The 27,355-nt window shown below is 42.1% G+C and overlaps 1 protein-coding gene across 1 annotated transcript in view; it reads right to left on the reverse strand.

Annotated features, from left to right (window-relative positions):
- Window positions 1-1,667: 1,667 nt before the first annotated feature.
- PCSK2 (proprotein convertase subtilisin/kexin type 2) overlaps window positions 1,668-27,355 on the reverse strand; it is a 107,433-nt gene continuing 81,745 nt past the window's right edge. The window contains exons 8-12 of the mRNA XM_074864364.1: window positions 26,528-26,703; window positions 14,236-14,451; window positions 12,875-12,975; window positions 10,046-10,273; window positions 1,668-5,125 (exon numbers count right to left, since the gene is read on the reverse strand). Coding sequence (XP_074720465.1) covers window positions 4,639-5,125; window positions 10,046-10,273; window positions 12,875-12,975; window positions 14,236-14,451; window positions 26,528-26,703 — 1,208 coding nt within the window. The 3' untranslated portion in view covers window positions 1,668-4,638. The remainder of the gene's footprint in view (window positions 5,126-10,045; window positions 10,274-12,874; window positions 12,976-14,235; window positions 14,452-26,527; window positions 26,704-27,355) is intronic.

Raw genomic sequence — 27,355 nt, forward strand, 5'->3', positions numbered from 1 at the left:
ATGCCAGAGATGACTTATTGGGGTGTGTGCTACTTTTCAGTTTAATTTATTAACAGTGTAAATAACCACAGAGAAGGAATTTATCAATGCATATGGACGCTGCACTCTGGTGAGCTGGGAGAAACTGCTCAGCTTAACTGCTGGTGAAAGCAGGTTTTGACCTACTGCAAGGCGGAAAAAAAAAAAAAAAAAAAAAAAACCACAACTGCAGCAATAGGAAGGCTGTTTAATAATTCTATCACAAAACAGGTTGTAAACAGATTCAGGCAGTACCTAGACAGACCTGCGTCTGGCATTACCTAGACAGACACCGCCCCCCCCCCCCCCCCCCCCCCCGCCAACCATCTGATTTCACTGCAATACAGGGAACTTAATGTTCAGACTACCATACTCAACAGCAAGGAGGCACCACTTCAGGAGAGCCTGGGTTAGGTGTCTAATGGGCGACTATCCCCCACCACCTTCATCCATTTTGTGCTGTGGTGTCACCACTCTCAGCTGCTGACATAGAAATGGTTTTCTGATGCTCATAAACCTTATTCAGCAGCTGTGCAGTATAAAAGTCGCTCCTAAAGTGGGTTTGGCGGCCACATATTACTGAAAAAGTCACCTAGTGCATTGCATAGGCAGCAACCTGCGGTGTAAGACTTGAACCAAGCTGGTGCTGAGCTGCACCACAGACACCAACATCAGCAGAAGTCAAGCACCATGAAGAACTAAGGCCTAAATTCTGCTGTGATCTCTAACCTGCCTTCTACAAACATGGCCGGTTGCTCAGTAAGGCTGCAGATGATGGGCATCTGTAAATTATACAGAAAAACACTAGTTGGTCATAATGACCATGCTGAAACATATAGTAAATCTCACAATTTATGGGCTAACCTCTGCTTTAAATGCAGATTCTCAAATGCAGCATCTCAATGAAGTGTTTAAATGCTAGTGCTAAAGTGTAGTGGTGAAATACTTGGGAGCATATATTCAGCAGAACCTGGGATGGGACCTAGGTTATTGCAGGCACATTCTTGCCTCTGTGGCAAGCAGAACAAGATCAGGGGGTTCCCCACCATCTTTTACTGCTGCAGACATGGTAAGAAGTTCCGAAATTAAATGTACCCTGTGCCATGGGAACACGTGAACTAAAAAGTACCCAAAAGTGTGGGTGGGGAGTAGGGAGGAAGAGGGAAACAGAGGGGTTTTTTTGTGGAGCAAAGTGCTCCAAACAGCAGAGAAAAAAAAACACGCTGTAGCATTTCCCTGGGGCCAGACCTGCTTATGAAATGCAGTGCAAGAATGTCACTGACTCTCTTCCTGAGTGTCCCCTTCCCCACTGAGGGCAGCAGTTTGGTACCGACATCACCGTGTGCCTCTGCAGAGCTGCCCTTGGAGCCAGAGGGTCTGAACCACGTAAGTAACGCCCAAGGCTCCTCCTAGCCTGCGGCCTTGATCTTCAGTGTCCCACCGTATCACAGAGTTAACATAAAGCCTGTTACTCTTCATCTGTTGCTATCATCTCTTTTGGAGGATCGCATTTATCTTCTCAGTATCCAGCATACACAGGATACAGATTTCTTTATCGGTGTAAAAAGCAGAGGAGTAGAAGTCATCCCACGTAGACCAGCATAGTACCTCCCGTGTACTTTCGGATAGGCAATGATGATAGGACCTGCCAGTTTACAACAGCTCTTTATTTTACTCATATTATAAAACATCATCACAGGGCTTCAGTTAAACAGTGTTCACCTGTTTCAAATCATGAGCTTCATTTTCCCCTTTATTATAAATACTAACAAATTATTTTCCATCAGCATTACCATAAAAACTTAGTCTAACTGGACATATTTTTCAGTGATCCCCCCGATGCAAAAACCCTGAAGAATTTGAAGTAGATCTCTATATTGTATATACACTTAGTTTTATATATACTTATATCAAAACTCATCATTTCTGCATATCACTCATTATCGTGATCTTTCACTTAATAAATTACGTCAGCATTATGAAAATATGAACAACCATCTAGTTCTTTTGCTGCTTTATAAGATATTTAATGATTGAACAGAGAATTGCAGAATTACATAATGCAATGGAAAGTCATGTACACGTTCATTTAAGATTTCCACATGGACTTTTCTTATTCCAAAACTTTTTCCACATTTCAGAAGTGTTTCAAAAGCTTCCAGTTACCTCTTTCTTTGAACCCATACACACAAAAAGTGATGATGTGCGTATATGTATTATACATTACATACCATATGTAATTCTATATATATTTATAAGCCAATATATGTAACGTACTCTGAATATACATATTGTATGTAATATATATATACAGAGAGAGAGATACCACAGGTGTGTCATGTGCATTTAGACATACAGGCGTATGCATAAATATATATATATAGATGGCAAATTCTTCCCTCTGATACGTATACGCTGCTCTTTCTGAGAACTGGGTGCCTTCCACGGAAACCTACTGCCGTCAGCACAATCCATTCACTTCCAAAGACACAAGCAAACCTGTCCCTGACCCGTTTAACTCCAGTGAGTTTTGGCTCATGCCTCATGAACTCCAGTCCATGCTTTAAAATGGACCCATCTTGTCCTTGGGTTAAGTTTTACATCACCAAATTAAACACAGTTGGCACTCTAATGTATTTGAAAAAATAACCAAGAGCACTTCAAAAATAAAAATCACACGGGGCCTGATTCTTCTCCTGCCGACGCCTGTTTTAGCCCAGTGTGACTCAACTGTCCAAAGGGACTGCTGCACGCAACGAGGAACCTGTGAGTAGTGCAAGGCTGCTCGTCTTGGCTTTTAGAGTGTAATTCACATAGATTTTGAGTAGGTTGAGCTGTTTATTTTGCATTTGGATTTGTAAAGGAAAGAACAGGCCTCTTACGGAAAGATAAAAGATGGATATTCACTAGAAGTAACAGCATAGATTATACATTCTTAAGTGAAACGTGTCCACCAGATAACCTTTGAGTTACGTTTTTAATTTGTTAGATAAACATTTATTTACTGAATGTGTTTCTACTACTATGCACGAGGACCACTCATTATTAAAATGTTTTAGATTAATACTCTGCATATTAAAAATACATAATAAAATTCTGAAACTAGTCACTGCTAAAAAGTAGATCTTGGATCCTGCAAAGATCCAAGCACCTGCTTAAAGTTAGCATTTGAGTAGGCCCACTGATGGCCTTTACTGTGAGTGCCTAAATATTTGCAGAATCAAGACCCTTTATTATTCAAAGGTTAAATTTGGGATCTCACACCTGAGGACATGTAGTGGTTGCTACCATGAGTAATTCCCACCGAGGAGGATGTTACATCTTGCGGCAATAGCCAGAGCAGGCTCCGAGGGTGAGAGAGACTGACTTTACTCATGTGTGAAAGGTGAAGTGGGACTGACTCTTTAAACAGCAAAGAGCAATGATTACCAACAAATCTTCCCAAACACACTACATTTTATTTCCCAAGAAGGCCAACTTTACATTACACATTAATAACTTAGGCTTATTTTTCTCCTTAAATATATTTGTATAACATAAAAATAACAAATCTCTTTTTAAAAATCAAATTTGAATAAAAAATTGCTTTGGGACTGAAACTGCATACTCCAAATTTCTCCCACAGCAATTTACTGACAGTCAGGTTGTAAACCCCAGAAAACAGGGGTCTGTGGTTGGAAATGCTGACACAGCCTCATCTTACACTGCTGTAGTACATCTCGGTATAGAGACGAGCAGATGCACTTTTGCACACAGGTTGCCAGAAATCCTACAGCTCATTCCCTATGTGCTTGTTCTGCTGTAAGATGGTGAATTGATTTAAATTGCCAAAATTTAAAAAAACAAAACAAAACAAACCACCTGAAACTTGTGCTTCTAGAATGCCCTGACCCTGTTTGCAAAGCACTTCCCCATGTCACCCAGCTTTGGCATCGCTTTGCCTTCCTTATTGCATGCCTGTTGACCCATTCTGTGTCTGAAGTGTTAGTGTGTATGTTGGGTAAGTGTATATATTAAAGAAAACTCTTAGAATTGGATTTCTACAAATTTGATTGGTAAATTTTCCTCATCTCCGGATTATTTCTTTTTGTAGGGTCTAGTGCTACTTTGGTTGAACCCCATGGGGAAGAGTCCCACTGAAGTCAATGATGCAGAAGGAGCTGTTAGACGTTCAAAGACCTCTCCAGCCAACCTCATTGTGATTCCCTCTCTCACAATAATTTTTAAAAATGTGCCCATTATCACCAACTGTCAATATTAAAATTCACTCTTTTTTTTTTAATACAAACAACATTTACCACAAAAATATGAAGGGAAAAGCCATCAGCTTCTTTGCAGGTTAATACCTATTCGTATGACACAAAAGAAAAATCATTTACAGTCACAAACTGTACATAGTATTCGGTGGGGGACAGTGTATTTGTGGTTTAGAGTACAAAAAGGATTGCTTCAGTGGTAATTAAAATAATTATTGATGAGATGTAAAACTTTAAAATCAAGAAAGTGTGATAATTTGGCTACAGAGACGATCATTGTAATATGTCTAACACAGAGGTTTGGATAGTAGAAAGGTGAGTAGAGGGATCTGGGGAAGGAAAGACACCGTCATGCAGAACACCGCTAGTTCTTGCTCAGTATACTCTTCAGGCTTCTCTCCACTGCTTCATCTAATTCTTCTTCCAGCTCTTCCTTCTTGGACATGGCCAGTTTGGACTGATAATCTTTTACTATTTGGTCTATATACGGTGCGCTCTGAGTCCCGTGCAGCATCAGTGTCCACTCCTTCAGCACGCCCCGCTGGGGCAGACTGCCGACAAACCCAATCTCCAGAGCCCAGGTGCCTCGGGGGTCTTCTCCCCAAGTGTGTGTGGTCATGAAAGGCCATTTGTCAAAACCCACCTTGGAGTCGTCATCCCTGGGGCGCCGGCTCAGTAAAATGGACTTTGTTCCCATTGGCGAGGTCATGTTGATGTTGAGGTCTCCTCGCCTAGTGGAATTCACAGTTATAACTGCTTGGACGTGTTCAAGGTATCGGACAAAGTTTTCCTTCCCCTCACAAGCATCAGTTGTAAGTGTGAGGACCAGCTTGCCACTTGGTGGTATCTTTCTGCAGGTCAAAAGATAATTAAGCAAATTAAAAGGAGCACATGACATGGCTGATGCTAAAACTACTGGGTTTTGGTGCCTCACAGGAAAACCTGTACTGTTTTCCTTATTAATACATGGAAAAGTAAGGAAAGAATAGTTGCAAACTTAGCCAGAAAGAGAAAATTCTCTTTTTAGAAAATGGTAGCAAAACCATAATTTGAATATAGGTTATGAAATGTACACCTACACAAAGAGAGAAGGAATACAATTAAGAAGTACATACTGCTCTTTAAGAAATATTAACATATATTTAATAGTTGCCTTTACTTATCATTACTGTATCGGGTAATTGCATAATAATGTGTATATTCAGTAAAGGAACCATCAGCAGTCAGTCATGTCAGACAGTCACCTTAAAAGACAGCAGCGAATGGCTGGCTGGAGTCAGAGGAGCCAGCTGCACAGAATTTCAGTGCAGTCACATCAAAGCCTACATCCTTCTGATTGGGACACCAGCACAAACATTGGATCCCAGTGTCAGCTCATTTGAAAAATATTTTTCCATGAAAATTGCTATCCTTGAACTGCTCCTGTACAGGAGCACACACACACTGAGGAAAGAAGTTGCACTTGTTTACTGAGTTGCTAAAGTGCTGCACCTTGGAGTCACAAGTTTCTTGGTTATTGCAATTCAGTCCTTATGAAGGCAAATGCACGATTAACTGGAGGACATCAGTCCCAAGTACCACCAGAAAGCTAGACCCACAGATGGAACACAGGCTCAGTCCTGCTGCATTTGTTTTGCAAGGACCCTGTCATCAAATGGAAACCAGATCCCTATTACCGGCGCACGGGGCTCCTTTGCTGGAGGGTCGGACACCTGAGGATGCGACGCCTGAAGTCAGTGTGCAAGAGGAGAAAACTTTCAAGTCTGGACTGTGCAATCCTCCCCAGCTGTTAATGATCTTGCCAACATTTGTCAGCAGGATGAATTACGCACAGCGGGGAGCAACATTATGCTGGTCGGTGCTCCTGGCTCCCCACGTGCTGGGGTGTGCACCCGCGGCGTGGTTGCTCCTGGTGTGGTTGAGAAACCTGTGAGGCAGAAGCGTTTCCCAAGAGTGCCTCCGAGACCACCAGGAAGAGGCAAGAGCGTGCTGGGGGAGAGCAAGGTGCATCCGTGCCTTCCCAGCTCTGGCAGAGGAGGCCAGTAGCCACTGTGCAGTGGCAGTCCCACTCAGCGTCTGGGCACAGGCCCAGAGGCATTGGCACCTGGCCCGGGAGCAGCGCCCTGCCAGCAGCTGAGGCTGACGAGTGCCTGACAAACCCCTTGGGGTCAGGATGCGACTGGCAATTATCAGTTGCCTCAGAAACTGGCTGGCAAGCTACACTGGAAGTGTAAACAAAATTCTCTGCGTCTTCACCATCAGTGGGCTGTGAGCAGTGTGACACTTTCCTCTGTCTAAAAGAAATACTTGATATACAAGAATTACTGCAATCCTTAAAAAAGGGAGTAAGTAACAAAAGATTCCAGTCAGCTTGTCATTACCTCTTCCAGTGGCTTCTCCATGACCTAGGTTTTGCAGTAAAATAAGAGAGTCCCTTTTAAAGGGCATTGACCACACTGCGGTAATGAATACTTTCTTTTCAAAATAAATGAGGAGCAGCCTTTTCCCTTTGCTAATGAAACAGTGCGTTCTTTAGAGACCAGTGGAAGTGTTTCATTCAAGCCTAGCTTCCAGGGATTCTCTTCTTGAGATGAGCTCCAGGTATTACAGCTTAGTATATGACTAATTGGCCCAGACCAGACCCCCCTTTCATAGACTACTGCCTTCTTGGGAGTACCTGCAGAGTAAAAAGACATTCAGGTCCAGGTCCTCAAGGCGTTTTTTAAAGACTTACCTTAAACTGAAAAACCTGTGTTGTTATGAATCTTATGGATGCCCTGCAGCAGAAGCGGGTATAACATAAATATTGTCTAGCAAAAATATTTGAACATATAATACCCTCAAGATTTATTTTGTGTGCCAAAGCACAAGGAAAATGCCCACTCTATGCCACCCAGTGGTGAAGGATCATAATCTCACAGTTGCCACATGCTTGCAGTTTCTCTGCATGGCAAGCACTGCCCTCGAAGCAATCCGAATTCACGTTGTCTCACAGCAGTCTCACACAGCGGACAAAGCTTTGTCAAACAGTGCTTCATTCTAAGACTTGTGATAAGTGCTTTATATCTCCTCCAGTAAATGAGAGAGGACACCACAGTGTGAGCCTTTTCTATCAACACCAAAACCCAAAGAAATAAGAGCAATAAGAAATACCACTCCATCTGCTTTGCAGACAGCCTGACAGCTGCAGGCAGCTCTTCTCTCCACCTTCGTAAATGCTGCAGTGCAAAAGGTATCTCAGCTCTCTAACACACATAAGAAAAGGCTTGATCTGCGTCCCCCTTTCCTATTAATTAGAATCCAATACTCTCAGCTTCGCTAGACTGATTACTTTAGGCCAGGTGAATTTCCCCAAAGAAGCAAAAAGAACCTGGGGTGGTGGAAAAAGCCTGACATGAAAGGAGCAGAAGAGGAGATGGGTTTTCCACACCCTCACAGAGTACCACTGCCCATTTGCTATATACGTATATAAAATATATTCACTTTTGCATGAAGTGTAGTACCCGGTTAGAGATGAGCAGGGGGAGCTAACAGCTCTCCAGGAGCACACTCCCGTGCTCCTGTTCCTCTGCTAATGGACTATGATGTCCTAAATCATCTAAACCAGACAGATTCAGATTTGTCCATTTTTTTTCTTTTTGCTGACCCAACAAAAATCCCTTTTCAGAGGAAGTTCCTATTGATAACAAGTGTTTCTACATGCAGCAGAGAAATGCTGCACTTTAAATACTGATTGCTTTCAGCACACTGTATAATCTGTCAGGCTGTCAATTCTTTCCTGGCCTGTTTCTGCTAATTGACAATGCTCCTGTGGTACACACTTCTGTATCAACTACTCACCTACCTAAATATATATTGAATATCTATTACATATATACACATAAATATCTATACTTATATAAATATATTTGGAGAATATACATAGAAAACGCTGCTCCAGCAAGGCCAAACTAGAAAACAAACCCAATTATCCATGGCAGAAGTGCAGTGTAGTTTTCATTTCCAAGGGATCTCTGGAGATGCTGGGACTTCACTGGTTTTAATTACAGTGTAATTCAAAAAATGCAGATGTTGCAAGTCATGATGCTTATTATCTCCTGTCAGTGACATTTTAATTAGGGGACATAAATATTACAGCAGTCCTGGGGTAATTATAGGGGGCACCCATACAGACCGCACACCGAGATTACATTGCAGTGGAGTTAGGAGGCTTAGGTGGTGACTGACTTGGTGGAATTTTATAAATCTGCATGCTGTAACGCTGCTCTCAAAAGACACCACCATACAAGGCAGTGTATTTCTCAACTCTGGAGCTTGCTGGGCAACGAGAGCTATAGGGAAGCTTTACTGCACTTCCAGATCCCTGGGCTGGAGGAAATGCACCATCCCCCATGCTTTTCTATCCACTCAACAGCAGAAACGGGACAGAAAAACAAAGGCAGAAGGAGACAATACTAGTGCATAGCACTCACCTGACTCTGACTCAGTCTGTTGTCAGAATACCTCTGGCTCCACACTGTCTAATGCATGGAGCCAATCATAAAATCACAGAACGGTTTGAGTTGGGACCTCAAAGACCATCCAGTCCCAACCCCCCTGCCACAGGCAGGAACACCCTTCACTAGCCCAGGTTGCCCAAAGCCCCGTCCAACCTGGCCTTGAACACTGCCAGGGAGGGGGCAGCCACAACGTCTCTGTCAAGCCTACAGAGAGAGATTTTCTCTCTTCCTCTAGGAATGATCCCCATTTCAATAAATGGGACTGTACTAAGATAAATGAGATTATTTGTCTGCATTTAAATTATGAATAAACTTAAGATAGCTCAAAGTTAGCTCCAGCACTCTCTCATTTGCTTCCTAGTTGTGAGCATGCGTAGGCTAGATAAATTAAAACTCAGATCTCAGCTGTTAGAACCTTGGATCCTGCAAATACAAACCCATCTGGAAGGCTGGGAACAAACTTTGATTCTTTGCTTGGCTGAGCTATATGCCAGGGTGACATACTGGTTTGCTTTTATTTTTCCAATGATGCCTTCAAAAATGGCACTGAAAAGTTAAATTTCAAATGGTATAGACATAAATTGGCTATTATTAGGTTAGCATTTCAAATAATTAAATTGAACTATAGCTGTTGCAGTCAATTAGTATTAATTCATTCACTTGTTGACTCATTCAGTTTAGCACATGAAGGTAAATCAGAAAATAATTTGACTACCTAGCTTGCAATTAGAGATTTGAAGAACATAAACCGAACACAATTAAATGCTGTAGTGTTCAAACTGAATCACTGGTACCTGTAGATTATTGTTCCAGTCTTCTGGAGATAAAATTGTCTGCTAGAATATGTCACAATGAGATATGACCTGGCTGACAGATATTTCATGTGGCAGCAGTTTATGTAATTTACAGTGCCAGCTTCCCAGATTTTTACTTGTGCACAGGCTCTTTATTCGCAGAAACTTTGGCACAAACATACCTGTAAGTACCCAGAAGAAATGGATGTTGCTGTTAACACTACTGGCACTAGCAATGATGATGCAGATGAGCTGCAGAATGCACTCCTCCAGCAAACCAGGAATTGAAAGATCATGTAGTTTATTTTATCAACTTATTGAAATATCTGGAATGCTACTGGTAATGTTGGGCTTTCTTAGAAAAAAAATTTCATTATGTTTCTTTGATTATCTATGTCTTTGTCAACGTATTTGTACGCTTGTGGTTTCCTAAATGCCTGGAAGAAGCCAAACACATATGCTAGACCCATTCACTTACTCAGGTTCCTGTATTGACCCTCCAACACAATGGAATCTTTCGGGAACAGTCTTCCAGTCTTTCGCCATCTTAACCATTGCTCCTGCATCTAGGACACCATAGCCAAACAAATGGTTGAATTCCAGCCCAACGCCATTTCTACGCCATTGATGAACCTCATCGTGAAGCTGGTTCCTCTTTGAGGTGAGCACTGTCAGATGCTGCATGTCTCTCCATGTGAGATCCAAGCTGTGCAAGAGCAACACGGAAAACAAACAGTACAGTATTTCCAAGCAGATATTAAAGAAAGCGTGTTTGAGTAAGCCTTTTGGTAAAATTTGCTTCTATGAGTCACACAGAAATTGTATCTATACACATATCAATAGCAAAGCTTTTGTTGATTTCAGTGGGAACAAAAATAGGATTTAATTGTATAGTACTTCCCCAAAATACATTCCCCAAAATTGCAAAACCATTTCTGATTGTTTCCCTGTTTTTAAAAACAACTGCTTTCAACTACACATTATAGATCCACCACGCAACTTTTAAGCTAATAAAATGAGTAGGATATCATACCAGATCCTGAAAAGAATACAGAAAGAAAAGGATGATGACAGAATTTCACCTAGCTTTCCTCTTAAATCTTGCTTTCTTTTCCTTGCCTGCTCCTCCTGCTTTTCCCTTGGCCTTTCCAAGGTTCACCCAGAGAAGCCCTGATCTGATGAAGCTGATGAGCTGTAACAATCAAGGTCTTAGTAATTTTGGTAGTCTGGGCATATGGATGTATGGGCTGTAGGTTTGTATTATAAGGTATGGTAGAGGTTTATCACCCATGATATACTAGCATGGAAGAATGCAGTAAAGTCACATTTATCTAGATTCGATGATCATTTTTCATCATCAGCTCTTGTCTTCCTAGATTTGCAGTGATTACGATGACAGGAAGGGCACTTGTAAGTTATTATTCTGGAAGCTTTAGAACTGACATTCTAATTCTACATAACTAAAGCTATTCCAGTTGTTTTATGATGAACTCTTTCAACATTACAATATGTCTGATTCAAGCCATCAACCTAAAAGGATCCGCTTTTCAGCTTTCTGTGCCCCAAGTAATAAGCATGTGTCCATGCTGAATGTACAGCAGAACAGCCAATTACTGTCATTTTTCCCAAGGTGACACAAGATAGCTGAAAACCAGATATCACTCGTATCACTCTTACTAAAACCTTTTAAGAGTTGCTACATATCTTAAAACTGTACTTTCCATTTCACAGATTGGTCTGGTTTTAGAGACACGTCAGGCATATATTGTACGTGAGCTGAGAGACATAGTGCAGGCAGTAGTAGTCTGCATGGGAAATGGTTAGCCATTCCTGTGAAGGCTAGCGTAACTCATCCAGAGTAGTTCTGCACAGTAAAACAGAGGTTTAATACAGCCAGTCTGGAAGGAGACAGGAAGCACTGACAGTTCTTTCTGTCTCCTCTCCACCCACATCTTTCTTCTCAGCAAAGGCTAGAAACCCAATGGCAAACCAGGGACATTAGTCTCATTTCATTTCTACTCGTGATAGTTTGGTAAGAGTAATTCCAGTCTCCATGGATAGCCCAAATGAAGAGGAATGGTAATTATTACTGACATATTAAGGTTGTAGTCCAGGTTAAACATGCAGTGGTCAGAAAATTCATGAAATCCTTACATTTTTCTGGCCATAATTATTTACTACATCATGGCTGTCCCACTGAATGGATTTGATAGTAGAAGGACTGATCATCCAAAGTTAAAACACTTGGCATGTATGTTTTACGTGTGTAAAACCTGAAAAATGAGACTTGCCCCAAGTCATGCTCTGAGCACAACAACCATTGCTCTGCTAATGACAGAAACTTTGTCTCCTCTTCATTCTTCTGCATACTGTTGAAGAAAACCATGTACATAGCACTCACTTCATGCCAAGGTTACAGCAACTGAAGCTGTATACTTGAGTAAATGTTGTCTCACTTCATAAAACCATTTAACACCAAGTGAAAAGATGGTACAGGTTATTGTAAGGAAAACTTTTCCTAAGCATTAGAGAAGAAGAAAATGAAGCAAGATATACAAAAGGTCTCCAATGTCATGAACAGCAAGGAGATGGTAAACAGACAATAGATATTTATTCTTTCACATAACAGAGCAATTATGGAGCACAGAAGCAAGTTACCAGCAATGGGTTAAGAAAAAACAAAGGAAACATTCCCTACCACCATCGCCAAAAACTTATTACTGTGGACCTGACTGCCACTGGACGATACAGGTGCCAAATACAGACAAGTTGAAGAAGAGTTAGACAAATTCAAGGAAGACAAATCTGCCTGTGGCTATCAAACAGGATAGGCTGACTGCCCTCTCTCCAAACCACTGATTGCCAAAACTGTTGTTGAAAGATCTCTCTTAATCCCTGTTTGTTGTACTCGCCCCTAAGTGTCTGTCATTGCAGACAGCACGTGGCACAAGATGAACTCCTGTCTGAGGTTTGTTCTTATGTTTTTGTAGGCTGGGCATTCCATACTGGCTATGTGGAGAACTGAAATAATCTCTCCCTCCAAACAGTGCTGGAGAAGACTCCTGGAAGCAGTGGATGGAGAGGACACAGAGAGAGCGAGTCAGCCAAAATGTATCTGCTGTATGGCTTCAGCAAGACTCCCGCTCCATCTGCAGGTTACCATCCATGTCACTACTGTAGCAGGCAGCTTGTTTGCTGCTCGTTCTAGCCCCTTGCCACAGACAGCCAACTTATATGATGAACAACATTAAACAAACCACAGGCCCTCTCCTCTCTAGAGCTCACAAGGAATTTCTCAACAGCATACTTAGCCTCCAGGGCCAAGGCAAACACTCCGGCTGCTTCAGGGGCAGCTGCAGATGTTCCTGAGTGACGCAGGGTGCAGTTGCCATACAAATCCGTTGTAGCCTGCAATAATATTAAGACACAATTAATGAAACCAGCTAGTCCATTTTCCTTGCAGCTACAGACTCAGAAGAAAAAGAGAAAGTGGAGTTTGTGCCCTTGCTCTTTAGAGTAATTGCGTGTTTGTTCCTAGGATCTGTTTTCCCCTTTAGAATAGTGTATCAATTTAAAGACACAGTGAGACATAGTTACAGAAGGTGTGAATGCAAGAATAAATCATGATATAGTAAAACAGTGTTCACTACCACTTAGAACTTATATAGATGGCATTTATTTCCTATAAACACAGTTTAACTAAAGGCCTTAAATTCCCTTGTGGTTATCAGAAGGATTTGAAACTAGAATTGTTAACAGTATTGGGCTTTCTAACATTTGTGCAACTCCAGAACCAACAGCAGTACCAGGCTGCTATCTTCTATGCAGATTAGTCACTAGAAGAGACCAGAAGCAAACTTTAGAAATATATTTTACGGTGACAATTACAAAGGTGCCACAGATCATCTTGTCTGATATCAAGGAGGAAACCAGTATTTTTCCATCTGCTACTGAATGTGGGCATTTAGGATTATACAATGCGTCCTTGGGGTTTGAAACAGGGCCATGGAAAATGTGTCATGGCCTTCGGCAAAAATCAACCTTGAGTTACCACACCTTAATTTTCCACTCTGTGAATTAGACTATGTCCTGGCTAGTCTGAAAGTGCTGAAGAGCAGTGATCAGTACAGTGGAAGAGAATCCCAATTACACTTCACAGAAACTGCCTATTTTCCAGTTGTAGGTATGGCCCTGGCCTTGAATACGATGCTCTGCACTGCTCAATAGGAGACTGAGGGTGATCTGAACCCCCGTATTTCCTCTGTGGGTGACAATGTCTTTCTGCTCTGTGCAGCTTGTAGCACAGCAGAAGTCATGACTGCTCTGCCCATACAAGTAAGTATGATCTCAGATGTTGACACTTTTCATTTAAATTTTTAGAGACCTTTTGTCACACTGTCCCCTGGAAAGAGTGCAATTGAACTTCTAAATCCAGTTTCTGATAAAGGAAAGCACCAACTGTATGAAGCTCTATGAGATGGAAGATCATCGCTGTTCTCAATATTAATCCCACATCTCAGTTGACAGTTTTGGCACCATCATGTACTGCAGATGAAAAAATACCCATCTCAACAAAGAACCATCTGCTGCTCCAATGCAGACAGAGTTGTAATAGGTCACGGGAGTGCACAAAGACAGCAGCAACAGCACAATAATATCTGGACTCACCACACCAGCCTCTGGATTTCTCTTCCTCCCATTACTAAAGGTGGAGGCTAAGGTTGAAGAGCAGCTTTCATCATACAGAGCTGTCCGTCCATCATTTATAGCAGAATTGATGGAAATTGTCCACATGCTTGATGCGTAACCATCGCAGTTACAGTCATCGTAGCTGCCCCCATCTCCAGAGGCCCAGACATAGATGCTTCCTTTGCCTCCCCGGCCCTGTGAAAGGGGAAAATCGACCCTCTTGGGTTAAACTGCAAACAGGAGACAGCAACTACTTTAAACTGCACATCTAATTGTAAAGCTAAGCATCTATAAAGAAGAAAACTGGCCCAAACAAAATATACATCAACCTTAAGCTGAAATAACATGGACTTCTGCAGGTTATTAAATCCAGTTAACTGGCCGCCATAGCCAGTTCTGCAACCTTATGTACACAGAGCACTTCCATTTATTTCCTGTTTTGTTTGATGCCCTGAAGGCTCCTGTGCCAGATGCTAAGACACTTCATGGATTCATTAGCATTTATGTCAAGGTCTAAGTGCTATGAGGAAAGCGTTCTTTTAAAGGGATATAGGTCATCTCACATGCTGGGTTTGTAAGATCTAATTAGGTTCAGCAATGGCTAAAAAATTCTGTTAAAACTGGCACCTTTTTCTCTCAATAGATTTTTCTCCAAAGGTATCACTGACTCAGAGCTGTTCTTCTGACAAACCAGCTTCTACTACTAAGCAGAAAGTGAAGTTATGAGACCATATAAATCATCTACAGGAAGATGGTCTACCAATTACACTGAGAAGGTGAGAGATGGATGGGAGAGACTGAAGCTGAAGGGCAGTATAAAGGCTTCCCATTAGTGAAAGGAAAGAAATCCGTATAGAGTCCCCAACTTCCAGATAGGCAAGGAGTGGGAAGGGATCAACTCAGCAACTTCTCATCCCATACTAAGAAAAAGGTAGGGGCTGCCTGGAAAAGGGTTAGACCTGAGAACCCTGATTCTCAGGGAAAGATCAGTGCTACTGAACCCAAAGCTCAGATCTCCCCTGATTCCAGCACAGCCACCATTTCTCTCCATGTTTAGTCCCAAGTAATCCAACATTTACTTCTAACAGCACCAGAAGAGTGCAAGGCCTCAAGCTAACATAGTGTTTCTATGCATTGGGCAGAAGATAAAAAAAATTATCTTCTGGTCTCTTCACTGTCCAGCCTGAAATGGAAGTTAAAGGATATACAAACATAGCAACCTGCAATGGTATTTTAATAGGGAACCTTTTCTGACAGGGATTTAAATTAAATCTGAGCTCCCAGCAGTAGCTTCTATTTTTCACCATGCCCCACTGAACAGAGCAACCTCATTATTTCAAGCATGTTAGTGAGTTGCATTATAATCCACTGAATTGCACAGCAGGTTTGCTGCCACTGGTGTATATAACATCTCAGGACATAGATTTTCATAATAAAGATGATGACTATGAAGAAGCTTATTGAAATCAGCCTAAGAACTCCCACAAAGATCTGAGATCAATCATTTAAGTTTTAAGGGAGGAGGATACTGTTGCAAAAACATATACTTGAAGAACAAAATAATTCCAGTAAATTATTAAAAAAAACCCCAACAGATCAGCACAACAAGAACAGTTACGCCTTTTTTCCCTTTGACTTTTTCCATATCCCACCTTGTGCTCTGACTGCCGTTAACCCAAACCTGGGCTTTGGACTCACTTCAGAGGCTACATCCCAAGCTTGCCACCGTGCCCAGATACACCATCACACCACCTTGCCACCATCTGCCTCCTTTGGACAGCCTCTGTGGCAGCTCCAGCTCATCTCTCTCTGTCCCAAAAACGCAGGCTGCTGCCCAACATGGAGAGTAGGTGGCTGCTGGTGCCAGGAATAGGATGTTTGGCACGTACGGATCTGTTCTTAAACAACCTTTTTCTTCCAGCCATTTTAAAGGGAGAGGAAACACTTAATTTTCATGTGATAAATTCACAAAAGTAGCTTGGTGCCTGGAAGTTAGCCTCTGCAGCGTTCAGCATGGGGAAGCAGACTTAGCCCTGCTTGGCAAATTGTTTCACACTGCCAAAACTGGGTATTGCTGTGAAGTATTTCAACCCACAGGCAGGATTTGTGGCAGAATGGCAGAAAACAGATATAACAGATATAACAGATTGTTGGTGGGGAGCGGGGGGAATCCACAGAGTAAATTAAATTTGGGCTTGAGTTTGTGGGTGGAGTTAGACTGCTGAGTGCTCCTGGGGACAGGTTTCTGCATGTAATTACTCTTAAGGTGAGAACGGCCTCAGGATATCGCTTCTGTGAGAATCACATCCACAAGTGTGGTTTAGTGTTAAAATCCATAATTCATCTCCTAATACTCTAATTTCAATTGCCTTTCCTTCTTAGCCAGGACTGGAAAGAGAAGCAAACACTACTGGAACAAACTGATAGCAGCCCAAGTGCATTATTTGCAGTGATGCTTACGACTTGCTGCTTACATTTCCCACAGCCAGACCTGCAGCACCTGGATAGTTTGCACAGGCACACTGTTTGGTGGCTGTCCTCAGGCATCGTTTCACTTAACAGGCAGAAATATATGACCTCAGGTGAAGTGAATTTTCAATTCTCTGGCTGGTAGTAGTCTATACCAGAAAAATCCCAGTTGGGTCAACTAAGTGTGGTATTTAAAGCGAAATGAAGGATCTTATTTGCATCTCAACCTTGTATGAACCTAAAAAATTTCAGTGGTGTCACTCAACTTAGGCTGCTGTAAAATCCAGGCCAAAAGAGGACTGGAGAAGGTGGTAGTAATACACACTACAAACACCAGAGGGAGCCTGAAGGAAGATTCAGGAAGAAGAGAGAAGACCAGTAAAATAATAAGATACATTTTAAAGAGTATCTTTCCTCCAGAATCCTCTTGAAACCTGCTTGTTTTTCTCAAAAGCGATGCACAGCATGGCACCCACACTTCTGAGCCATCTGAAGCTATATCTCACTCCGAGCTGAAAATGGGTCTTGATGCATTTAGTACTAGCCCAAGAGGCCCACCTCTCAACTTGGGCTAAATCAGAATTAAATCTTGGGCAAGGCTATATGCTTGGAAAGTTATGGACAGCTACTGAGAAGCTCTCTTTGCAGAAACAGCAGGTTTTCTATTTCCAGTGTCCTTCGTGGGATGTTGTGCTACCAGCAAAAAATATCCCTCAGAAATTTTCTTACCCCTTTTCTCATCTTCTAAAGAGCATAATCCCAGAAAAATGTCTTTACTGAACTACCTTGCAAAAGTGAGTTGGCAGGGGACTGCAGAGCCTAATTCACTTTATGTAACTTCAGGCATATCTTGTACTCTTTTTTTTTTCCTTGTTACTCTGTTCATTCATCATGCTTGCTGGGCTAGTGCCTAAACCGGTGTTTCTCAAGGTTTTGATTGCTGGATCACACTCTCCAGATAAAAATGGGTGGTATTTGACAAATAAATCTCCTCCACATTCCCTCGCCTCTCCCATCAAGGCTGGCAAGAGACTGTGTGAATTACAGCTGGGCCTCTAACATGGTACAGCCTAGCTCACCCCCTTGCGCCTGGCCATTGGGGTTGCTAAAGATGGATGGAAGGATGGAAGGATGTCGTGGTTTAATCCCAGCTGGCAACCAAGCCCCACACAGCCGCTTGCTCACTCTCCTCTGGTGGGATGGGGGACAGAATCAGAAGAGTAAAAGTAAGAAAACTCATGGGTTGAGATAAAGACAGTTTAATAAAGCAAAAGCCGCACACACAGGCGAAGCAGAACAAGGAATTCATTCCCCACTCCCCATGGGCAGGCAGGTGCTCAGCCATCCCCAGGACAGCCGGGCTCCATCCCGTGTGACAGTGACTTGGGAACACAAACACCATCACTCTGAACATCCCTCTGCTTCCTCCTTCTGTGAAGTCGTAACAGCACGTTCCTGATGCCCTTTGGCTTTGGCCTAGTCCTTCAGTCCCAGATCAGGACTAACAGTTTCCAACCAGTACAAGCTGAAAACAAAGAATGGACTCCAGCCCTAAAAAGCCAAGTACTAGGGAACAACAGCATCAGGACACCAGCAGGCAGACAGGCTCAGGATAAGAAGGAAAAAAAAGCAGCACCTGACTGTGAGGAGGTGGTTTGGTTTTTTTTAGGCACAGTGAAAAGTGTTTCAGGATAAGGACAGCCAAATTGTTTGCTGGTATTTATGGACTGTCTCATTTCTAAGGAAGAAAATGCAGATGAAGCACATTTGAAAAAAATATGAAAAATTACAGAACTGGAAATTTCTTTCTGTAACACATATTATTTTATAAGGACCTTTCTTTCTGCGTGACATATGATAGCTATTTTGTAATTCTTCCCCTTAAGAAAACGGAAGTGTTTCAGCACCTTCTATATAATTTAATAGCAATTTATGTGCCTGCTATGGTAAGAGAAAGGTTGGTTTTCCAGAAAAAGTGAAAAATTCTACAGCTTTATCAAAGTCTTTGCCATGGGTCCTACTGACTTATGAATAGGACTTGGTTTCCATCCCCTATTAATTTTGACTCTATTTTCCTCTGAAAAGAATGTTTCTTTCTCTTCAGGACTGAATTATTTGAAAATCCTTACGTGTGTTGTAATTAAGAACTGCATCCTTCAGTAATGATTGCTAATTATCTCGGAAAGCATAGTTTGCAGCCCAGGCAGGCAACACAAAATTGCCATTGTGCTCCCAGGCTGGGGCACACCAAGGCAAGGATGGACTGTGGAAGAGCTGTGGGACCATTTGCCCGCTGTCATGACGTGGTGGGGAGCACTGGGCTGCGCTCTCAAGACTTCCAGGAGCCTACGCAGAGACCCTGCTCTGCCCTGGTCTCCCCACCACTCCTGTGCATGAGCAGTCCAGCTACATGGCATAAGCCAGCTGGAGGCAGTGAGTCCTTGGCATCGCTGAACTGCTGCTCATCTTTCGCACTGCCAGGGTTTTCTGGAGCCTGCCTGCCTGTTCCTGCATCCCTGACAGCGTGCCAGCTGGACAGCCCACTAAGCCCTCGCTCTCCTGGCTCCTCCAGCTACCGCTGCATCTGCCAGGCTGATCTGCTCAGAGCAATCTGGTAGCCTGTGACTTCCTGGATCCCTTTGCTCCTTTCCTATGCTGATTTCTTGGGGAGTGCTAAAATCTAAAGCAAATCTAGGCAGAAACACATGCCTGACAGCCAGCCAAGTAATCTCAATTTAACCATGCAGACATCAAAGTTTGAAGCAGGGAACATAATTGGATTTCCAAAGTTTGCCACTGCACACATTCAAGGGGGCAGCTGTCTTGTTTGAGCTGAATGCCTTAGCACTTCTCCCACATCCAGCCCCCTCCAAAACCTGAAGCTGCTGTGCTGTGCCCCTGGAAAAGCCCAGGATGTCTGCCCTGCTCAGCGCACCCACAAGTCATGGAGTTCAGCGCAGAAATAAAGAGCAGCTGGGCTAACCTACTGCTGAAGGTGGTGTCCCTTCACCCTGGCCTGTCTAACCCTCAGGCATTCAATGGGGAAGGAGGAAAGGCTGTTTTGGCAGGAGCATGAACTCAGCTAAACACTTGGCTCTATGCAGAGGACAACCATCACTTGGAACCATGTTTCAGTCGTGCTTTGCCTGGTTTTGTCCCTTTCGTATTTTATTGCCTTCAATGTTGGCTGTCTGGTTCCTCCTATCAGGTTTCTGAAACTATTTGGGTCAAGTAATAATCACTTAAGTAGAAAAGAGTGCTGCATACGAGATTCTGAAAGAATTAAGCCCTATAATTGTTAAACCCTACAAAAGGCTTTATATAACTTATTCGACTTGGTCACAGAAGAGTATTGAACTTCCATCTACCAACCCCCAATTAATTGCATAATTGTTAATACTTCCTTTGGCTAAAAATAATACTTGAGCCATTTTCTATTTCTAAATTACTGTTGAAACTGGATGGACTTCTGTTAGCCAAGAGAAACAAATGGAAAATTACACATTTGGTGAAGAGAGACAGCATTAGGTTTCAATTAGGGCTCAGTCCAACAGGGAAATGGGGAGCGAACTTTGAAAATGCTGAGACAAAACCTTTAATTATCCTTTCCTTTTTTTGTTGAATCCTGGGCTGTGTACCACAAGTGATAATGCATTACTCTAGTCCAGCAATTCTGCAGGCATAATTCTGGTATTGGTAATATTTGCAAAAATCAATCCCATATTTCTAAGATAGATTATCACCGAGAAAAAGATTCTAAACATCCAATTTACTTTTCACCAGTGACGATGCTGGTTTCTTTGCCCAGAGCTCCCAACTGGTGTGATGAACCCTGGCCTCACAGCTTCACCTGTGGCTCCTGTAACACTCTGCACAGGTTCTTGGCTTGTAGCACCAGCCTTGCTGAGAAGCAAAAGCACATGGCTACTGAGCTGTGGCACAGAGATTAGGCAAATACACTTCTGGGGTCAGAGTGAGACAGCAAAATCTACATTTTGAGGCTACATTATTGTCTTGTCTCCTTAGAAAGCAGTAATTTACATGTTAATAAAATATTTACATGTGGAGCTTACAAATATTGCCATGTTGGCCCAACCTATTGATACAGCAGTTTTCTGCTCTTTATAAGTCAGTCATTTGTGTCTTTGTGAAGGGCAATATTTAATCCTTTCACAGGCCCATGCAAAGGACAAACCTTATGACAGCCAAGGTCCTGAGTTGACCAAGACATCCCTGAGGAGGCCAGTATCACAACAGAAATCAGGAGCACTTGGGTTTTGTCCCCGTCCTGTCCTCAGAGGCACATGTCCCTTCCCCGGTCTGTGGCAGGAAAGCAGACGGTCACAGACTGATCTCCAAACCTGGGTCATGTACTCAGTGAAAGGTTGTGTATCGCACTACCAGGTCAAAAAAGCTGGTCGTGCTGTTTTGCAAAAGCCTGAAAATATTCCTTGTCAGGCGACTTCAGAATTCCAATCAGATAAAACATACTCGTGTGGGGTTTTAATAAGGTTTGAGTTTAGCTTACATAAATAAGACAAGGCATGGAATTATAATGCAGATTCCAGACACAATAGCAATACCCCTAAGTTATAAAGAAGCTTGTAAGGCTTCCTCAGAAATGGAGTAATCAGATGGTTGCCAGATCATAAACTAATTTCGCTATCTTCACTTGGCTGTTGAGCAAATAAAACGATGTCAGAGGTATCTAACTGCATATACTTTATTAACATGCTATCTTCAGCATATTTCAAAGAACAATAACATAATATCTGTGGCCTTGGAGAGAGGCAAATGAGAAATATTTCCTTTCATTTTTAACACCGTCCTTTCTTCTTTCATTGGTGAGCCCAATTACAGAGCTATGATGAGACTATAAATTCTTAATACTGCTCCCCTGGCAATTTGTACTTGTGCAGCATTTTCTTAGGTAGAACCATATTATGGAAGCAATAACGTTTTCACCAGCACAAACACAAATGGATCATGTCTTATATATTATGGCTGAGACGGTGAAGTCTCAAGAAATTAATTCAGTCCATGAGCAACTCCTCACAACCTCCTAATATAAAAGCCTACATCATAAAAATGCAATAGACAGAGACCAGCTTAGCTTGATTACTTCTTTTTACTGCCTTAAATTCCAATGGCTGAAGCTGGAAAGAACTGGACTCATGAAAACAAGAAATGTTTACTGGATATTGCATTAAAACCAGGACGTACCTTAAAACATGGGTGGAATTAGTTCTTGAGCTAGTTTGCTGTTTAAGATGACTGCTGATACAATTCTGGATGCAAGGTACCAGAAAACAGAGAGTTGTGCTGTCACAGGAATCCCATCCCTACCTCCCCTTCCAAGCTGTCTAGCCCCCAAAGTGGGTAAGCACAGGTCAGACAAGGGATATGTAAATCACACAGCATTGCTTTCTCCAGCCATACTATATAAAAAAATGCTACTACTGGCTCACTTCCCCTTTCTCTCAAATTAAAGTACCTCTCAATCAGATGAGGTAGCTAGCTGGGCTCAACACTGCCAGGCTGCTTGTTCCTAAGTCCATCATCCTGGTTTCTTGCTCTACTCTGAATTTTAGTTTGTATTTCTGCACCTGTGGTAAAATCCCTCCATAGCTCATCAGAAAAATATATCTGCAAATATGTGACACAGAGTGATCAGAAGCAATGAATCTGAGCATATGAGCAGCCTGGTCTTGATGCAGGGCTAAGCTATCTCAGGACAGCCTAGAACAATGTCAAGTTGGTGATTTACTATACCTTTTCTCCCTAGATGTCACAACGTGTTGCTGATCATAGACTTGGTGGCTCAGACAGAGTCTAGAGGCCAGATAATAAAATCTCATTAAGGATATCCACTTTTTGCTCATGACAAGTGTGTTTAAAGAGAGAGCACGTGACAGAGGGTGTTCTCTGGATCTCTCACCAGGCAGAACAGGATCTGGCCCTTAGCCTGTTGCGGACTACCCCAATGGGTACCTGACTCGGGCGCCGTCTAGCACAGTCTCCTGTTACAGCTGGCAGCCAGCATCAGATGCCTCACAGCAAAGGGCGACTGCAAGACCCCCTCATTAGGCAGGTGCCGGATACTCGCACGTTTCAACCTAGTCTTTAAAAACTAGAAGTTGTATTAAGTCCTTTCCAATTACAGCCCAAATATGTCTTTTCTAGCAGTTGGAATTTGCATTAGGTAAGACTGTTTGCCTGTGTCAAACCAGTGCCAGTAACTGACAAACTCTTGCGGATGTTTGCGTGTATGAAACTCTTTCAATCCCTATTCTCAAGCACTTGCTAATACAGCTCTGAGCTCGTTTATCTTTGCAGTGCAACTACCACTATTCAGTGACCCAGCCACGCTGCTGACTACTGCCCCTGAACAAAAGTCACGAGATAACACAGTGAAGGGTAGATGGCACTAAGAAATGAATGGGATTGTGTCTTAGTAAAAAAAACCAGCTTGAGTCCCTTTCCCAATACCTTCTGTTTGCATGCATTGTGCTGACACCAAGCTCACACATGTGCCACCCGCTTTGTGTTCAGCCTTAGAAATGCAGTTAGTAAAAGAGCCTGTAAAGGAGTTGCCAGTGTGATGGACAGATTCTGCTGTCCTTAATTACGCTATTGTAGTGCTGCATCCTATTTACCTTACAAGTGAACAGCACACCGGAGGGAAGGTATGATTAAGACAGAAGGCAAGAATTAGCTTAACAAATGCCAAGAATGGGAAATGGAAGAAAAGTAAGAAGATGTATTAGCCTTAGCCTACCTGGTTATGGCTGTGTGACTTCAAGCCATAAAACCAGACATGTAAACAAGAAGTCTCACAGTTTCTGCAGTTTTCATCACCTTATCATTATCAAGCGACTAGTTACCCCCAGCACCCCAGCAGCAATGGAAGGAGGACTTCAAAAGGACATGACAGTGGAAGAGAGTTTGGGAGAAGGATGAAACTCTTGTCAGTGAGTTTCTCCTTGAGCCAGGTTCTGAAGTGTGGTGGCAACAAGGTAAATATTACCTGTGTTTGTCAACTCAGTTAACTGCATATTCCCCGTAAGAATTTTGTATCACTCCCACTTATTTATTTTTAGTTTATTGCATTAGAAGTAAGGATATTAATCTTGCTCTGTGCAAGAGATCTTACATTTCCTTCTAGGGCATTTGAAAGTATTGCTTTTAGTTTAACAACACATTTTTATTCGCAGCATGTTGCTTCCTCCCTGCCAATACTTCAGCTTCATCACTAATTTGTGAACCATCATTCTGGTGAGAATCAGCTCTAGACTAAGAAATTCCTACATTTATTTGTCTCTCGGTAGTAAGAGGGGGTTTTATTCTGAAAAATGGTAATAAATTAGATTTACATTTGTACAGTCAATAGAGAATTTGGTAGCTATATTATAGACCTAAACTAGGTAAACGGGTATTACGTCAAAGGCTTGTTAATGTTCCTTTACATGCAGGAAAGTCTGCAGTGGGTTTTTCAAAGCACAATGGAGAGTACCCAGCATCCACTGACACCCTAAAATATCTTTAGAAAATCTGGCTCCCCACAAAGACAGATCAGAATGAACTATATCCAAAAAAAAAACTTTCTATGACAGGAAATGTAATGAGCAAAATAAGGACAGATAAAACTATGATCCCAACGCAAAGGGGGCTATCTAGGGTGGAGCTGTCTCTTCTTTTGCACACATATTGCCAGGAGATAGCTGGGATACTGCCACTATAAAATTAAGTGTAATTGTCCCTGGATAACAATATCTTTCTTAGGTAGAATCCAGTATCATTCCTTCTGATCTCTAATTGTGCACTGGCTATTTGACAGAACTGGTTTCCTAATGCAGGTTCTCCTGTTAATTTTCTGTTTTCTGACAAGGTCTGAGAGCAACCCTTCCCAGAGCACAGCTCACTGTCACCGTTCTCTCTCCTTCACAAGCATTCAACCTGAGAGATCTCAGGGCCCCTTCTGATCTTAATATTGCAAGTTATTTCGTAAAGAGAATTACAAACACTTCTGAGGGGAAGGCATTAAAAGAGTAATATGCCCAACACTCCCAAGTATGGAACTATGACCAGACAATAAAACAGAAGAGAAAAATCTTTTCTCCTATACTTAACATTCAAAGAAAAGGTTAATTCCAGCAGTAACTCCACGAACTAAAGCATATGACGTTACGACAGAAGGTTAATTGAAAGATCTTTTAAACACCAAACTACAAAAAAATGTTACTACAATTTAAAATCTGCTTCTCTTGAGGGGTAAAATACCTCTGTTTAGTTTAGCATTCCCCTGCCAGAGTTATTAGTGTCTTTTCTGCTACTTTTAGACGAGTTCCACATGGGAGGAGAATAACACAAAAATTATATGGGAATTTTTCTATCTATGTGTGCTCCAACCAACATTAGTGGAAGGAAGATCAAGTATCCACTAACTACAAGACGTCACGTTGTTGCTAAAAATATATCAACTGTGTCACACACCCAAGAAAGATTCTCCCCAAGACAGGAGTATTTAAGGGGATCTTTATGGAAACACCAGATAAATGAAATAAAGCCATGAGAGGAAACACAGCTTATGTAACATGACTTCAGAGGGACTTTGAGCTCGTCAGAGGTTTGTAAAGTTTATAGTACAAAACTGAGCAGACTCAGGAGAAATTTGTGACAAGTCTTGCCGTGTTATTGCAGTACATTGCCAATTTTATGGGCGAGAGCATGAAGATGACTGTAATTCACCTGTTATAGGCAAAACATTTGAGACTTAGGATTTGAGAAAGCTTTAGATGCTTCACTACCTACCGCAGCAGTAGAATAAATTATCACGTCACAAAACATGGTAAACTGAATGTGCTGGTCACAGGGAGGTGGTGATGAAGAGTTGGAGAAACTGGCACGAGTAAGATGAAGAAATAATCTGGATGGAAAAATGAGTAATTGTGGAGCTCCCACACAAAAATCACCCCTCACATTCTGGGGAATTTAAGATCTTTTAATTATGGAAATCCATCTACGATCAACGAAGGGGAGGAGGCTCGTTCCCTATGACACCAGGAGCAGCTGTGGTTGTCCTGGATCCATGACACCAAAGAGATGGAGACAGAGCCATGAAAGGTTGGTTGGTTTGTTTGTTTTGGACTGATTTGTTTTCTTTTTGAGTTGTGGCACACATTTTACCCAACCTTTCTAACAGAGTACAGGTTTAGCAGATTTCAGGATGGTATTCAGCGTCTTTAACAAAGACCACAGACTGTTCCTAGGAGGAGGTGGAAAGGTGGGAATAAACAGGGAGGGTCCTGCTACTGGTGAATAGTATTACTCCATGGACATCTGAACAGTTGTGGTTCAATCACAGCTATGATAATAACCATATATGAGTGACCTGAAAGATGCTACAAATCCTAAATGATGATTAAATTGGTAGCACACCAAAACAGACAATGCAATGTCAGTAGTACAGCTGGCATGTTTCAACCTGGGGAATATTTACAGGATCAGGCGCTTCCATTTTGACTGTGATGGCATATGAAAACTATATGTAAGCTGACCACAGATAAACACAGTTCCGTGCAAGACAGCACAGTACCCCAAGACTATACAATAAAAGCAATGTCACACTATTGCAGAGAGAATATCAATGAACCTTGGAACATGCTGAAAGTTGGGACAGTTTACACAACTGCATTGTGTTCCGCCACATCTATGGGAGGAACACGTATTCCCAAGTCATTGGTTTCAGTGTGTGTACATATCATTCTGCCCCAGTATCCAGATTATTTAATAAGACTGTTACCTTGTTCACACCATCTGCCATCGCTTGCAGTGTTAGCTCTCTAGGTCCATCCACAGTCTTTCCATTATCAGTTGGTCCCCAGCTGGCACTATATATATCTATGACTTGAGGCATATGACTGATAGAGGAAGCCTCGATAATGTCTGTCATAAATGGCTGGTCGAGCATTCGAATACCTGTAGATTTAATCAATATAAACACAAATTATGCATTACGCAGCACAAGGTGAAATCTCAGCACCTGGAGAAGTCCCCCAGTTACAGGTATTTTAATTCACTGGCAGCTTCACCCACTCCGTGATTCTGCACTCACCATTCACATTTCACCAGGGTGTGCTTACCCAGCAGGATGCCAGCACTTAAACGCCCAGCCATAGCAATGCAGTGTGGCCCAGAAAGAAAAAGCATTTTATTGTTAGCTTTCTAATTACACAGTATTTTTCACCTACTATTTGAAAACACTTTTAAAACAGTAGTATTCAGCAATCTCAGCATTTTGTATCATTTAAATAATATTAATTGTATTTAAAATAGTATTTTGTTACAACTAGGGAAGAGGATTAAGGCCCCCTCCATCTCTAATCTATAGTTAGTGATGTGCTGACACTTCATTAGTTTTTCAAGTAATTTTTCTGTTTATTTTGGTTCTCCTCCAGAATCTAATCAGAGGGGAAAACACACTACGCAACAATTTCCTGGAAAGATATCATTGTGTCAACATGCAGACGCAATAGCAAAATATGGCCAGTATTTGGAGAAAAAAGCAAACGAAAAGCTGCATCCTTTAACCCATACTGCAGCACAAATCAAGTTAAGAGTTTAAACGATA

This window comes from Strix uralensis, chromosome 3 (genome assembly GCF_047716275.1).
Source record: "Strix uralensis isolate ZFMK-TIS-50842 chromosome 3, bStrUra1, whole genome shotgun sequence".
NCBI classification, from domain to species: Eukaryota; Metazoa; Chordata; class Aves; order Strigiformes; family Strigidae; genus Strix; species Strix uralensis.